Source organism: Eurosta solidaginis, chromosome 1 (assembly GCF_040869045.1).
Source record: "Eurosta solidaginis isolate ZX-2024a chromosome 1, ASM4086904v1, whole genome shotgun sequence".
NCBI lineage: Eukaryota > Metazoa > Arthropoda > Insecta > Diptera > Tephritidae > Eurosta > Eurosta solidaginis.
In genome coordinates this window covers 376634148-376648189 of record NC_090319.1, presented here as the reverse complement: position 1 = coordinate 376648189, position 14042 = coordinate 376634148, and the positions used below count along the sequence as shown (strand labels likewise).

The following is a 14042-nucleotide window of genomic DNA, read 5'->3' as shown; positions in this document are numbered from 1 at the left end:
GAAATTGCCGATAGGCGGAAAAAGTTCACCCGAACAGAAGAAGTGAAGGCGAACACTTTTCCGCGTGAACTTCGCGATAAGGGTGAAAATCTCGATCTTTGTGCCACCTAGCGGCGATTTTTTCTATTCTTGTATGTATTATGTGTTCCAAATATGAGCCAAATCGGACCACAAATACGATTTTTGTGCATATCTCGATGCTTGCTCCACCTAGCGGCGATTCTTTTCATAGGTCGCTTTTTATTCTTGTATGTATATGTGTTCCAAATATGAGCCAAATCGGACCACAAATACGATTTTTGAGAATATCTCCATGCTTTCGCCACCTAGCGGCGATTTTTTTTGCATAGGTCGCTTTCTACTCTTTTATCTATTGTGTTCCAAATATGAGCCAAATCGGACCACAAATACAATTTTTGTGAATATCTCGATCCTTGCGCCACCTAGCGGCGATTTTTTTCCTATTATTGCATTGTCATCGGGTTCTGAACTATATTCCAAGTTTCAAGCTTGTAGCTTATCGGGAAGTTACTTAAATTTCAATTACAAAATTCGTTCACAACGGCCGTGCATGCGGCCGTGCGGCCTGCCTGTCAAGTCAAGCTAAATAAAACCGTTTAAAAATGAGAGTGGCGCCGCACTTAGAAAAAGAAAATGTATTAAAAGTTTTTAGCCATAAATCAAAAGCGGTTAGTACGACTTTGCAATTTCGCAGAATTATAATTCTTGGAATTACACATATGTACATATATAGATCTTAGAAAATTTCGGTAACAGCCAGCGCACTTTTTCATAAAAAATTGCTTAAAGTTTTAGTGATAGTTTGGCAATGTTTTTATGGCACGTAACTATAATGGTGATTATAGATATTGTAACGAATTTAGAGAAATTCCACTTATTCCAAACCTGCTGCTAACGTTCGAATCGCTAAACTGTTGAATAAATAGCTCCAATATTCAATAATGCAAAATGGTCTTTATTAGACTACTTTGAGAGTACTTCACAATAACTCTTACTTCACAACTAATTGCGTGTGTAAATCAAACTGCTTGCTTACTACTCAGCTTGTGCTTCTTTTATACTCTTTGTTGCCTTGTCCGCATATTTCTCCAAATGTCTAGACGTTTCCCCTTGTAGAATCTACTACTTGGTTACCAGCTATATGCATGTGTATTTGTAGTTTATAGCCTCTCGCATAGCCATATGCGTGTGTATATGTGAGTACTACTTCGGCTAATGATTACATGTGTCTGCGAGTATCTCTTCGTTGCCTTGTATGTACATATGTGTGTGAATGATGATTGATTTGTTTAAGTACCAAGAGTGGCAGCTTGCTTTATTGTTGTTGTGCCTTTATTTAATAACCGCTTAGTGATGTATCACTTAGTGATATTGATATTCGTCACAATATAGATTAGTGCAAAGTACGAAAATTCAAAAAATATTGTGAATGATACTGGTACACGTCCTTTCAATACCAAATACGAATAAAAAGCGGCCAATTTTAGCAACATTGTTTCTTTGGCTGTTTTGAGAAGTTCATTTCCGGTTTCATATAATTTATTGTCCGTTTTATTTCTCGCTAAATGTATGTGGTGGCGGCCACCGTGGTGTGATGGTGGCGTGCTCTGCCTACCACGCCGAATATCCTGGGTTCACGCCCCGGGCGAAGCAACATCAAAATTTCAGAAAAAAGGTTTTTCAATTAGAAGAAAATTTTACTATACGTGGTCGCCCCTCGGCAGTGTTTGGCGAGTGTATTTCTGCCATGAAGAGCTCTCAGTGAAAACTCATCTGCCTTGCAGACGCCGTTCGGAGTCGGCATAAAACAAGTAGGTCCCCGCCCGCCAATTTGTAGGAAAAATTAAAAAGGAGCACGACGTAAAACGGAAGAGAAGCTCGGCCTAAAATCTCTTCGGAGGTTATCGCGCCTTACATTTTTTTTTTTTATTTTTTTTTTTTTATAAATGTATGTGGTTCTTACCTCACTCAAGCACGACTTCCAATCAAACACGACACAGTTTGTGATTTAAAAAATGTATTTTACATGAATTCGGATTATTACAGGTATTTGTTTAATTTTGATTAAATTATATTAAAGAACTTTTATGTTGAATAAATTTGACGATTTAGAAAGTGTTGAACGACCGACGAGTGAATAACGACTGAATTCTATTCAATTCTATTCTATTTTCCCTACTCCTCGTTCGTATGACGCTTGCTCCGCCGTGGTGTTGCCACTCTGTCAGGATTAATTCCTACATGTATACCTTATACATATATATATATATATATGAGAGCTGGGTATATAATCACCCTTATCGCGAAGTTCACGCGGAAAAGTGTTCGCCTTCACTTCTTTTGTTCGGGTGAAGTTTTTCCGCCTATCGGCAATTTCGGGCGAACAAAAGTTCACTTCGAAACAGCTGATGCTCTATTGCGAATTGGCAGTGAACAAATAACAATTGTGTAAATTTTGTAACCAAGCATATATTTCCTTAAAATACAACAAAAATATAAATAAAAAATTAATAAAATAATGTTTAGTATTGCACTTAGGCTGGTATTGATTGAGCGCGAGGCGAATATATGTATATGTGAAAGCGATTTGGAGGCAATTAAGGGACAGTTCTAACCCTTGGAGCTAAATGATTCACTGTAAGCTAAAACTTACTATTTTCAGCACTTTTGAATAACAAGTTAATTTTTTTCAATTAGCTTTCGCCAATATTACAAGCTAAACAAGCTGGCATTCTAATATTTGCTAGTTATTCTTACCAACTCCTTGCCACCATTGAATCAAAAATTTGGAGTTCCACCAATTGTAAAGTTGGGTAAATGTCTTCGTTTTTTTCGCATAGGAAAAAAGCGTTGGAAAGGACCATGAAGTGGGTCTTAGGTAATCTTGTTTCAGTGAGGTGATCAACATTTTGGAACCGTTGCTTTGTCCACAATGGATAACTTGGCCGACTGATACGTTATGAAAAAATATAATTTACATACTTAGCAATACAGGAATTTCACTTTTTTCCACTCAGCTTCCGATTGTGCATTATTTATTGATTTATTTCTAATAATAGAAGTACATATAATTATAAGAGTATCAAATTTCAAAACAAAAAATTAATTACATTTTGCTTTCCTCTTGTTCGCCTGTAAAATATATGTGAACAAATTTTGGTTTCCCCGCTGTTCATTTCGCCCGAACAAAGAGTTGCCGATAAGGTGAAATCTTTTTCGAACATGAAAAATTGTTTCGCCACCCTCTGCGATAGGGTGAACAAAAACTGTGAATATTTTCGGGTGAAAATAAAACTCGCGATAAGGGTGAATGTTCGAACTTGGACTTCCTTACTTGTTTTTGTTTCCTGTTTATATTTAATCTTTTAACAATTTACAAATTTTGTTTTCAACTCGTATTTTCAGCACGCAAATAATTGATGGCAGCCAAGTGATTTATGAACAAACCATTACATTAAGCAATCCTTCAGATTTAAATTCAGCTAGCTGTTCAATGGAAGAAAATCCACGTTCCGGTCCAGATATGCCATCGCCATGTCATCATGATGCCATAACTGATTTATTAATGTGTAAAACGGACAAAGGACAAATTTATATGGCATCTGCTGCACGCGATGGCGTAATTAAATTGTGGAGATAGAGAATGGTGTAATCAATTTTAAGCTTAATTTATTTTAGTAAACATAAGCTATATTATATATGTATTTGAAGCATATGTGTGTATAAAAGAATATACACATATGCCTGTGAGTCGTCAGTTTTTACATTTCAATCCAATTTTTTGATTTATTGTGATTTCTTCTTTTAAATACTGTAATTATGCATAAAGCTTTATATGCAAATCCATGGCTGAATACCAAGGTTGACACATTTCTACAGCAATAAAGTTTTAAAGTTTTTGTTTCAATTTTATTTTTTAGTTTGTTGTTTTACCAATTCTTTGACCTCGTGCAAAAGGTGCGCCCATCCAAGAATTGTCTTCAAAGATTGCCGAAGTCAACAATTTAATCATCGTACCATCATGCAAAGTATTTGCAATCGAAACAAACAAGCCAAACAATTAAAATTGACAATCGATACGTAGCCCAGCGGGTTAGGGGCGCTTAGAATATACCCGCAGTAGGTATGCCTGTCGTAAGAGGCGACTAAAATATAAAATTGATTCAAGTTGTGTAACTCAACCCTCTCAAGTTGCCACCGCATTATATAGCTGCTCCAACCCAATTGTCAACCTCACCTACCCGTGGCATATCCTGTTTAATTAACAGCCGAGGCTCTGGCGACCCCGATCTGCTGATGGATCTAGGGGGTGGGTGGGCGACATGGTCTACAAGGTTTCATGTGGTCATACCAAATCGTTCCCGAGATGGTCGGGCTAGGACTATCCGCATATTCGAATATCTGGATATCCATACGGATATCCTCCGTTGACAGGCATCGATATCCGGTTAATATTCGTTTGCGAAACTATCCGGATATCCGGATTTATGAAGATCCGGTTAATAACCGTATATTTGGATATCCAGTGAAAGCAACAAATTGATGTACCATATATGTTTATTTAACATTAATAGCAATAAATTCGCATTTAAATCAATTAACAGCGTTTTTTTACAATATAAACAAATGGCACTGTTCTTATTTTCACTTGTTTGTAAAATTGTAGCTTTTTAATTTTTAACGTTAATTTAATAATCTACAAACATATTTTGTGAATAATTTTTCGATGTTTGCTTCGTTCAATTCTGATTTGTAGATATTCAACTTTTATATTCCAGTATCCGAACATACGGATATCCGGATTTTCCGTTTACGCATCCGGATACCGGATAGCCGGATTTTTTGCTCAGCTATCCGGTTTATCCGGATAGTTGAAAAATCCAGATGCAGTGCACAGCCCTAACATAGATAACACTCCCAAGGCCATCGGGGAGTGTCATTATCGCTACAACAACAATCGGTACGTACGGAGAAGTGAGATATACTGTTAACTCAAGTTCAAAAACCCTTTGCTGTTGAAATAAGGAAACCTTACTATTCAGGCATGGCAGAAACCTTCCATAATAATAACCAAACGTATTTCATTTATGTATTCTATTTTATTTAGTCACAATAAAATAAAAATAATATATAACATTTGTATGTAATGCCGCATTTCAATAACTTCACAAGTATTATTTATATCAATACATTTTTTTAATTTTTAATAAGTTTAGAAAATACCATTCAATTAAATTTTGAGAAATGTCGCTGCATATAGCTGCCAGATAAATTAAGCTGCATATGCGCCCATTCGAAAAATGTAATTTAAAGAATTCGCCCGGAATTCGTGACGGTTCGAAAAACTACGTTCATGAATACATAAATTCGGGAAGTTGCATTTTACTTTCCCCTTAAGGCAGGCCAAACGATATTCGGTTGTTGATCAACTTCGGACCTTTCCAGGTCTTTTACTGTAATACGATTCGAAAATTAATATACAACTAGCAGACCAGGCAGACGTTGTTCTGCCCTAAATTTGGTCTATCTGCATACATCTTAATAAGCTCTTTCCGTCTAACTCTGCCTCCCCCCTCTTATATTTTTCTTAATCTTTTATTCACTCCTCCATCCGTCTTTTTCGATTCATCTATCTCTATTTCGTCTAACTCTATCTCTTTCTCAGTCTCCTTCTCCTACCCTCTTTTCTCTTCTCCCAAGTTCTTCTCATTCTCCTTCATCTGTTATTGCCAGTCCCAGGGGGTGGTCCTAATCCCAGTCCCAGTCCGTCTCCTTTCTGGTCTAGTTCCCGGAAAAAAGGATCGTAAATACTAATACAGGCAAATTAATACACCAAATTTCAGGCAAATCGAATAGGACGTACATAGGTACATATATAGGTATGTGGGTATTATTAATTCATGTCTTTATTTCGGCTTCGCATGCCTATTTATCAGTTTTGCCAGGTTGATGCTACTAAATCGACTTTCTTTTATATAGTATTTTTCTAAAAAAAATCATAACTCAAGAATGGCTAAACTGATTTGGGATTTCAAAATCAACTAACCATCATCTCTCCTTCCTGTATCTTTCCTAAAAATTCCATGGCAATCTTTCTATCCGTTCTCGAGTTATGGAGTGACAATCAAAATGTACACTTCCTTTTATATATATAGATATCCTATTCTTGCAGAAGAAGAAAGCACACTGCCACGGGAGACACGAGTCACCCTGGCCGAAATTCGTTCTGGATACTGTAACAGGTTTAAACTCTTACCCGACATATCGCACACTAACTACAAAAGAGTCATAACTTAAAAATTTTCAAAATCGGGTTTTCCCATAAACCAATTCACAGTACACATCTCTAACTGTCCCTTTAATTTCGTTCATTATTTTCTTCTTTAACTGGAAAGTTACCGTTATGCCAGTTTCGGTGTAGATTGCATCGCTTGCGCTGTATCAACTAATGAGTACTATTTTTAGGCAAGGTGCACACGAGGCTACGCGTCATAGACGCTGCAGGCAAAATTTGTACGCTTTGATGCCGAACACATGTATATGAATGGAGAACTGCATACGAGGCGCCAGCTGCATGAAAGCGACAAAGCATGAAATTTTCGTGTAGCTAAGCGTACAGCAATGTTGGTCGCTGAGCGTACGTACGCTTGAAAAAAGGAAGAAAAAGATGTTTGTTAACATTTTTTGTATGCAAATTTGTGTAATTAGTTAAAAAATGTTACTTTAGTTAATAAAAGTGCGTGAAAGATATTGTTGCGAAAAGTCGCGTTGGCAACCCATTTCGCCTTTTACTTTCATCCTCTATCCGTCTTATTCGCCAATTTATACTCGCTAATTTACATCTGTAATATTATACTAAATTTAGTTCTTTTCCATTTTGATTGTTAACGAAAGCGCATGGGCGCAGTAGAAATACAAAGTGTAAGTAAATTTCTTGATGAATCCTAATGAATTGTGTATCTGATAGACTTAAATAAAGTTTTCAGCATTTCGATATCTTGCAAACAAGTTGCGAAGTCTTTTATTTCTGCTGGATTCGAAGCTTAAGAAAACGCTACCGCAGCGCCGCACTGCCTACGTTAATAGATATATTACCAAAGCGAAAAAGAGTATTAAACACCACAACAGCTTGGTTAGACATTGTTGAAGCGTTTAAAAGGCTAAAAAGTGTTGGGAACTAGAAATCACACTTTTCTCTAGTCCGCGGTGGTTTACAATTGCCTTTCATAATTTAAAAAGGCACGGGGATGCAAACAACGTTTAGTACCTATTTTCCTTTGGTTTCGGGGACGGATATAGCTGCAGAAATTTAATTTTTTATTTTTTTTTTTCAATAATTGTTTGCTTTTTGTAGCGACGCTCGAAAGTAGCTTCGTGTGCAGATCTTGAGGCGTAGAGAAATTGTAGCTATATGAAATATCTTGTACGCGTCTATGACGCGTAGCCTCGTGTGCGCCTTGCCTTAGTTGTGTCAATGTGCTTAAAAACAAGTGAACAGTTTTTTTACGCATAAAGCGTATTATTTTAAATTCTGACTATCTTGTTGCAAAAAAGTTTTAACTTTGTTGTGTATTAATTAAAATTGTGTCTTTCTATACGTAAAGAGTAAGTAAATTTGCTTGTATTATTTTGAAATGTGCCTTTTTTGATGAAATGATTGTCATAAATAGTCATAATTCAAAATTGCTATATATTTTGTCCGTAAACAAATGATTAAAAATTTCGTCAATTCATTTTATAATGTAGGTCTCCTTCTTTGTAAAACTGGATTTCCGTATAAAATTACAGACGTTTTCACATAAACCGTTTATCTTCTCTCCTGAACATTTACATTTTTCAAGTTGTGACTCTTTTGTAGTTACGTGTGCGATATGTACGTAATGTATGTCCTGCATGCGATGTGTCCCCATATGACACCAATCATCTTTTCAATTGTAATGTGGAACCTACGCCTCTAACACCTCTCCCTATGGTCGGCCCTGTTGAAACTGACAGTTTCCTTAGACTCCCCGTTAGAGAACTTTGATGACAATTTGTGAATGGTCGTGCCCATTAAATGGGGCGAAGTACTGTTAACACAACAACAATGGAATTGCGCTTCGTACGCTGTCAAATGTTTACCTTTTTTTCATATTCGAAAGAAATGCCTTTCCAATCGAGTTACAGATAAGAGTGCCGACCGTTATCGTGGTTTGAATTGCTGCGCTTTTAGTTAACCAATTCATATTCGACCAGCGCCAGCCAACGTACCTCCGCAACTGAACAACGATAGAATTATTCTTAGATTTTTCTAAAATGAAGTCGCAGTACATATGTATAAATGGCCACACAGGACCACTTGAGAAAATTCATGCATGTATATAATACAGTAACGAATTTAGGGAAATTCTGTTTATTCCAAACCTTCTGTTAACGTTCGAATCGCTAAAATGTTGAATAAATAACTCCAATATTCAATAATGCAAAATGGTTTTTATTATACTACTTTGAGAGTACTTCACAATAACACTTAACTTCACAACCACTAGCGTGCTTAGATCAAAACTGATTACTGATTACTCAGCCTGCTCAGCTTTTATACTCTCGGTTGCCTCATTAGCACATCTCTACCAAGGTCTAGTAATTTCTGGAACTTCATGCTTGGTTACCAGCCTTATAAAGGTATACTTGTAGTTTGTAACCATATCGATGACTAAACGTGCTTGGGCGTATCTCTCCGTTGCCTTGTATGTATGTGAGTAAATGATGATTGATCTGTTTAAGTACCAAGATTGGCACCTCGCTTTGTTGTTGTTGTGCCTTTATTTACTTAGTATCAGATTAGTGATGCTAATATTCGTCACAATACAAAACATTTTTTCCAACAAACAAAAAATAGGCAATTTACAAGATCTCTCATTGCCTTTTGCGGTATTTTTTAAACTACGACTCTGGTCAACGCTATTTATGGTTATACGCCGTATTTAAATAATTCCTTACCTTTTCTTATATTCACCATTTTTTGTTGTTATTTTGCAATTTTATAATTCACAAATTTTTATTATCTTGCAATTTTATACGAAAATCGTTTTAAAACTTGAAAATAAAAATAAAAAAACTGGGTCCATATCGTGTATTACGAATCGTATCGAAATCAAATTTTCACTTAAGTACACCTACTATGTATAGTTTGCTCGTTTTTTTTTTTTTACTCACATTTCTTATGAGAAACCACAACAAAGCATACATATATCGACTTCTGAGTGGAATATCATCCTATCTCAGAAAACTTGAAGAAACCGAGCTATTTCTGTATTTGTTTCAAAAACGCCCTATCTGCTTTGCACATACACCCCATAAACAAATGAGCATACACCCAGTTGTTACGTTTCAGTTCAAACACGCCCTAACTGCGTAGAAATTCAAAACAATCTGACATAATTTAGGGTGTTTGTGAAAAATATCTGAGATAGGGCGTTCTTCCCCCGAATTCCTGAAATATTTTTAAGTTTTTTTAAAATAGAGCTTTTTTGAAACGGCTGCCGAGACAGAGCGATATTCCACTCAGCAATCGACATGAGTGTTTTAAAATCATAGACATACGAAGAATAGGAAATCTTAAGAATTGCCTAAATATATATGACAAAATACAATGTTTTATTAATGACATACAACCGAAAGAAGCACACAGTATATTTTTTAAGGTGCACAAATGAACTTAAAGCGACAAGAATTGTTTTTCGTGCCTGATCTTATAAATACTTAAATTAAAGCAAGTGTTTTCTGCACAGTATTCAACATAAATGATGCTTCTTTTCAAGGCTTTTCGACAGCATTTATGACGATTTCATTAGAAACTAATTGCATCATACATATAAAACATTATGGTAATAAAAAATAATAACAGTCAAAGACTGTCTCTCATACTGTTTTGTTCTCACACACAGTTAGATACATATACATATACAATACATATTTTTATAGTCTATCTCATCTGCTTTTTAATCGCGTGTACGAAGTCCCCAAATCGATGTGCGACGTGTGCCAACTGTTGGTCGGGCTACAGAACTGTGTATAAATTTATTAATACCTATATTGGGAAAGTTTTGTTCCAATAATTCCATTGCAGTATCTGACAGCATACCAAATATGTCAAGATACGTGAGTGTGGATAAATTACTCAAATCCCTGGAGAATATTAAATATTAATAGACACAAATTTATTCCACATCATCAAATATGTTTTGCAAAAAATTTAAAGGCCTAATAATACTTACATATAGGCCGAGGCGGGAATTAGGTAGCAACGTGATAAAGATAAATATTCAAGCATTTTAAATCTACAAATAATATTAATGACATTGCCAGTTAATGCAGTACAATCAGAGAAATCTATTTCCAGTAATTGTGTACAACGTTTAGCTAAGCTTGCCACATCTGTGAAAAAAAATGAAGATGCAATGGTTTAACATTGAGTATAAAGCATAACGCACACTAACTACAAAAGAGTCACAACTTGAAAAATGTAAATGTTCAGGAGAGAAGAAAAACGATTTATGTGAAAACGTCTGTTATGTTATACTGAAATCCAGTTTTACAAAGGAGACCTTCATTATAAAATGAATTGACGAAATTTTGTTGGAATTATTTGTTTACGGACAAAATATACAGCAATTTTGAATTATGACTATGACAATTATATATGACAATTATTTCATCAAAAACAAAATAGCCACATTTCGCAATAATACAAGTAAATTTACTTACTCTTTACGTATAAAAAGACACAACTTTAATTAATGCACAACAAAGTTAAAACTTTTTTCAACAAGTCAGAATTTAAAATAATACGCTTTATGCGTAAAAAACTGTTCACTTGTTCTTAAGCACATTGACACAACTAAAAATAGTACTCATTAGTTGATACAGCGCAAGCGATGCAATCAACACCAAAACTTGCATAACGGTAATTCTCCAGTTAAAGAAAATAATGACAACGAAATTTAAGGGGCAGTTAGAGGATGTGTACTGTGAATTGGTTAATGGAAAAAACCGATTTTGAAAAATTTTAAGTTATGACTCTTTTCCAGTTAGTGTGCGATATATGTAGAGGTCTACAACAAAACGAAACAATTTTATATGCATTTTATACAAAAATCATTCATACAATATGGATGTCTACAACTCACGTGAATCATAAAGAGTTTTGCGACATCCAGCCATGTTCAAACGCATAAGATTTGGCGTTACATTTGTCACTACCGAGGTAACGGCATCTACCGATAAATTTGTCCATGATATATTTAAGCTATTTAAATTTTTTAATGATTCCATTATTTTTCGTACGCTCCATGCCTCCAATCCTATGCACATAGCTAAATTTAAAGCTTCTAGATTTGTATTTGCTGCTATTTCATTGCAAATTTCATCGTTGATCGGAACATGCTCTAAGCTTAGCTTTTTCAATTGCCGACAGCGTGATAAAAGCATTTTTAGGGAAGGTTTTGTAACTGATACCATACTTAAATCTAAATATTGTAACTTCGATTCAAATTTTGGTTCGGCTTGCAGGAAATCAGTAGTTTTGAAAACAGGATTAGTTAACTGTAAGAAAAGGAGAACTAATAACAGTTATTTCGAGTAAACTTCAATAAAATTACCTCTGCTTGCGCCAAACGTAGAATTACCACACCACGTGTTAATATATTTTCTAATGCACCAGCGCGTAAATGTCTACCTCCTAAATCTAAACGCGTCCACAGTGACTCATCCTTAGCACATCTATTCAAACGTCTAGAAACATGACTGCAACGTATGAGCGCCTTCTTAGGCAACCATTTAAATATTTGTAAAATTATTTCATCTGATAAATTACTAAAATGATCCATTCCATCGGAAACATTATCACTCAATTGGTGTTGACGAAACAAAAAAAAGTTATCATATAAATCTATATGTGGCTCAGACGTTTGTTGTGATTGCTGTTGATGCTGTCTTAAACTTTGCATTTGTAATTGCATTTGTTGTCGCTGTTGCTGTTGGATTAATGTTGATTGTTTGCTAGTCGAAGGTATGGGCATATAATTGGGCGCGTACAGCATATAACCCGTATTTGTCGTACCACCAACAACATTTCCATTGTTAACATGAGCATTATTATTGATTGTGGTGGCAGTAGCATTAGTACCTGTATTAATTATCTGATAAAAGTGTAAAGCAATATAATATTTAAAAAATTTTAAGTAAAAAAATAAAATAAAATTACCTGTTGTGAATTTTGCGAAGCATTTCGTGTTGATCGATTATTGTTATTACCAGTAACTGTTGCTAGAGGACTTCGAATACTTCTGCCAGCTGAAGGTGAATTGGAATTTGAATTGGCGTTGTGTACTTGTGGGGCGGTTGTTACGCTTAACGAACCACTGCTGGCTATGCCCGCACCTATACCTAGTATAGCTACTTTTCTATTATTTTGTGTCAATACATTATCACCATGTTTAAATTGAACCTGTTGTTGCGATAGAGATTCTTTACTTTCAACGTTTTGGTAATCGCATACGATTGTTTTAATATTATTACTTTGTTGACTTGTATTACAATTAGCGGCATCATGGTGATCTATATTGGGACTACCTATTAAGGTGTTATTTGACATATCACTGTTAAGCGTACTATCTAAAGTGTTGTCCATTGGTCGATAGGATATGATACGATTGTGACACATTTTTGGTGCATCTAAATTCGGTGTTGTGCCGTTTGAGTTTTCATCCGCACTAGCACTTAACACTAATGCAATGGAAGAAGCCGCTGAAGAAGAGCTCTCCTCTGAGTCAAGCGTTCCAATACCCATTTCCTCTAAATTTTCGGTAGTAAGGATACTGGGTGATGAGCTTGATTCAAATTTTGCAAGCTTCCAATTTGTGAGTGGTGTTGTTTTGATACGTTTTCTATAAGTATTAAAATAAATAAACATAAACGATGAATACACTGGTTCAAATAAATTGGTTACAACCACAGACTGCCTACAAGTACAGAGACTTTTTAAGTCAAATCCGTCGATTATGGGTCAAGAACCTCTATATATAATTACTCAGCACAATTTTGCACACGTAAAACTACCATATTTTGGCAGTCTTACCTTAATATAGGACGCCAGCAGACAATAGTAGTTCGTTGCTCACCGTGAAGTGTAGATAAGACAAGTGAAATAACATTTCTTCTTTAACACTTTGGTTTGGTGGTCTTTCGGAAAAGGAATGAAGTTTATTCCCTATCAAATAACTCCTATATTGGGATTTTAATTCCAAAATGGTACTTGCTAGGAAAGAGTCATATAAAAAGCAACAGCACAAGCAAAATAAAAAATTACGCCGCCTTTTGTTTGACAACAAGTAAAATTCACAAAAAAAAAGACGATTACTTATTCGCCGTGCTGCCCATCGCTGCTGTTTACAAACGCACGCCCGTATTTACACAAAAATTATCGCAAGCTGTGTTTAATGTATATTACACGCTGAGCCACGTTGTCATTTCGCCTGACATATCTGTCATTCCAATTATATATATTGCGCCTTTTCTATTGGAAAATGTTTTAAAATACTACACCCCCCAAACCAACAATAACTTTGTTTAATGAATGGATACCCTTTGGTGTTGCTTTTTAGTTAAATAATTACGTTACCTTGTTGTCGGGCACAAATTTTCAATATTATCAGTTTGCTTCAATTTTTTACTAGTCATTTTAATATTTTTTCACTTTTGTTTGGAGAACTTTAACTTTTATTCAAAAAAATGACAAAGTGCAACACGAGCAGAGTTTTATCAACAAGTGAAGTACTGCCAGCTGTTCAACATTCCAGTACAAAGGTGCTGCCAGTGTTTAAACTTAATAAACAAGATATAATACCGGGAATACATACAACGGTCTGCTGCGTTGCTTCACTTCGGCCTAGATAGATAATTATTGAGGATTGCACTGGAACATTGATCTATTGTGCCCTCATCTCCTTCACAGCACCTCGTCCAAGCCGACTGCCTTGATG

General features: G+C 35.4%; 2 protein-coding genes across 4 annotated transcripts in view; one reads left to right on the top strand and one right to left on the bottom strand.

Moving 5' to 3' along the window:
- The window catches only part of Vps15 (vacuolar protein sorting 15), a 37155-nt gene extending 28025 nt beyond the window's left edge, over positions 1 to 9130 (top strand). The window contains exons 15-16 of one of the 2 annotated variants that reach the window (XR_010949163.1): positions 3427 to 6942; positions 7001 to 9130. Coding sequence is in view for 1 of the 2 variants with exons in the window: in XM_067763158.1 (XP_067619259.1) it covers positions 3427 to 3661 (235 nt within the window). In the remaining variant the exon portion in view is untranslated. Of the gene's footprint in view, positions 1 to 3426 lie in introns of both variants that reach the window. The other variant, XM_067763158.1, reaches the window with a different exon arrangement.
- A 504-nt stretch (positions 9131 to 9634) lies between these two features.
- On the bottom strand, positions 9635 to 13834 carry Skp2 (S-phase kinase-associated protein 2). Of its 2 annotated transcripts, none has more exons than XM_067763160.1 (6): positions 13682 to 13834; positions 12266 to 12947; positions 11661 to 12200; positions 11190 to 11604; positions 10278 to 10437; positions 9635 to 10188 (listed from the first exon to the last, which is right to left on the bottom strand). In XM_067763160.1, exons 1-6 carry the CDS (start codon positions 13738 to 13740, stop codon positions 10002 to 10004), a joined length of 2043 nt encoding a protein of 680 aa, XP_067619261.1. In that variant the 5' UTR covers positions 13741 to 13834; the 3' UTR covers positions 9635 to 10001. The 2 variants fall into 2 exon arrangements, with proteins under 2 accessions (XP_067619261.1, XP_067619262.1); XM_067763161.1 differs by lacking the exon at positions 13682 to 13834 and adding an exon at positions 13139 to 13463.
- Positions 13835 to 14042: the final 208 nt, after the last annotated feature.

What these genes read in the sequence shown, in the direction of transcription:
- Skp2 (XM_067763160.1), bottom strand. Translation starts at nt 13,740, where the DNA reads ATGACTAGTAAAAAATTGAAGCAAACTGATAATATTGAAAATTTGTGC. An exon ending in AATTTGTGCCCGACAACAAG is followed by an intron (nt 12,948 to 13,681) that starts GTAACGTAATTA and finishes TAATACTTATAG; the next exon opens with AAAACGTATCAAAACAACAC. An exon ending in TACGTTTGGCGCAAGCAGAG is followed by an intron (nt 11,605 to 11,660) that starts GTAATTTTATTG and finishes CTTTTCTTACAG; the next exon opens with TTAACTAATCCTGTTTTCAA.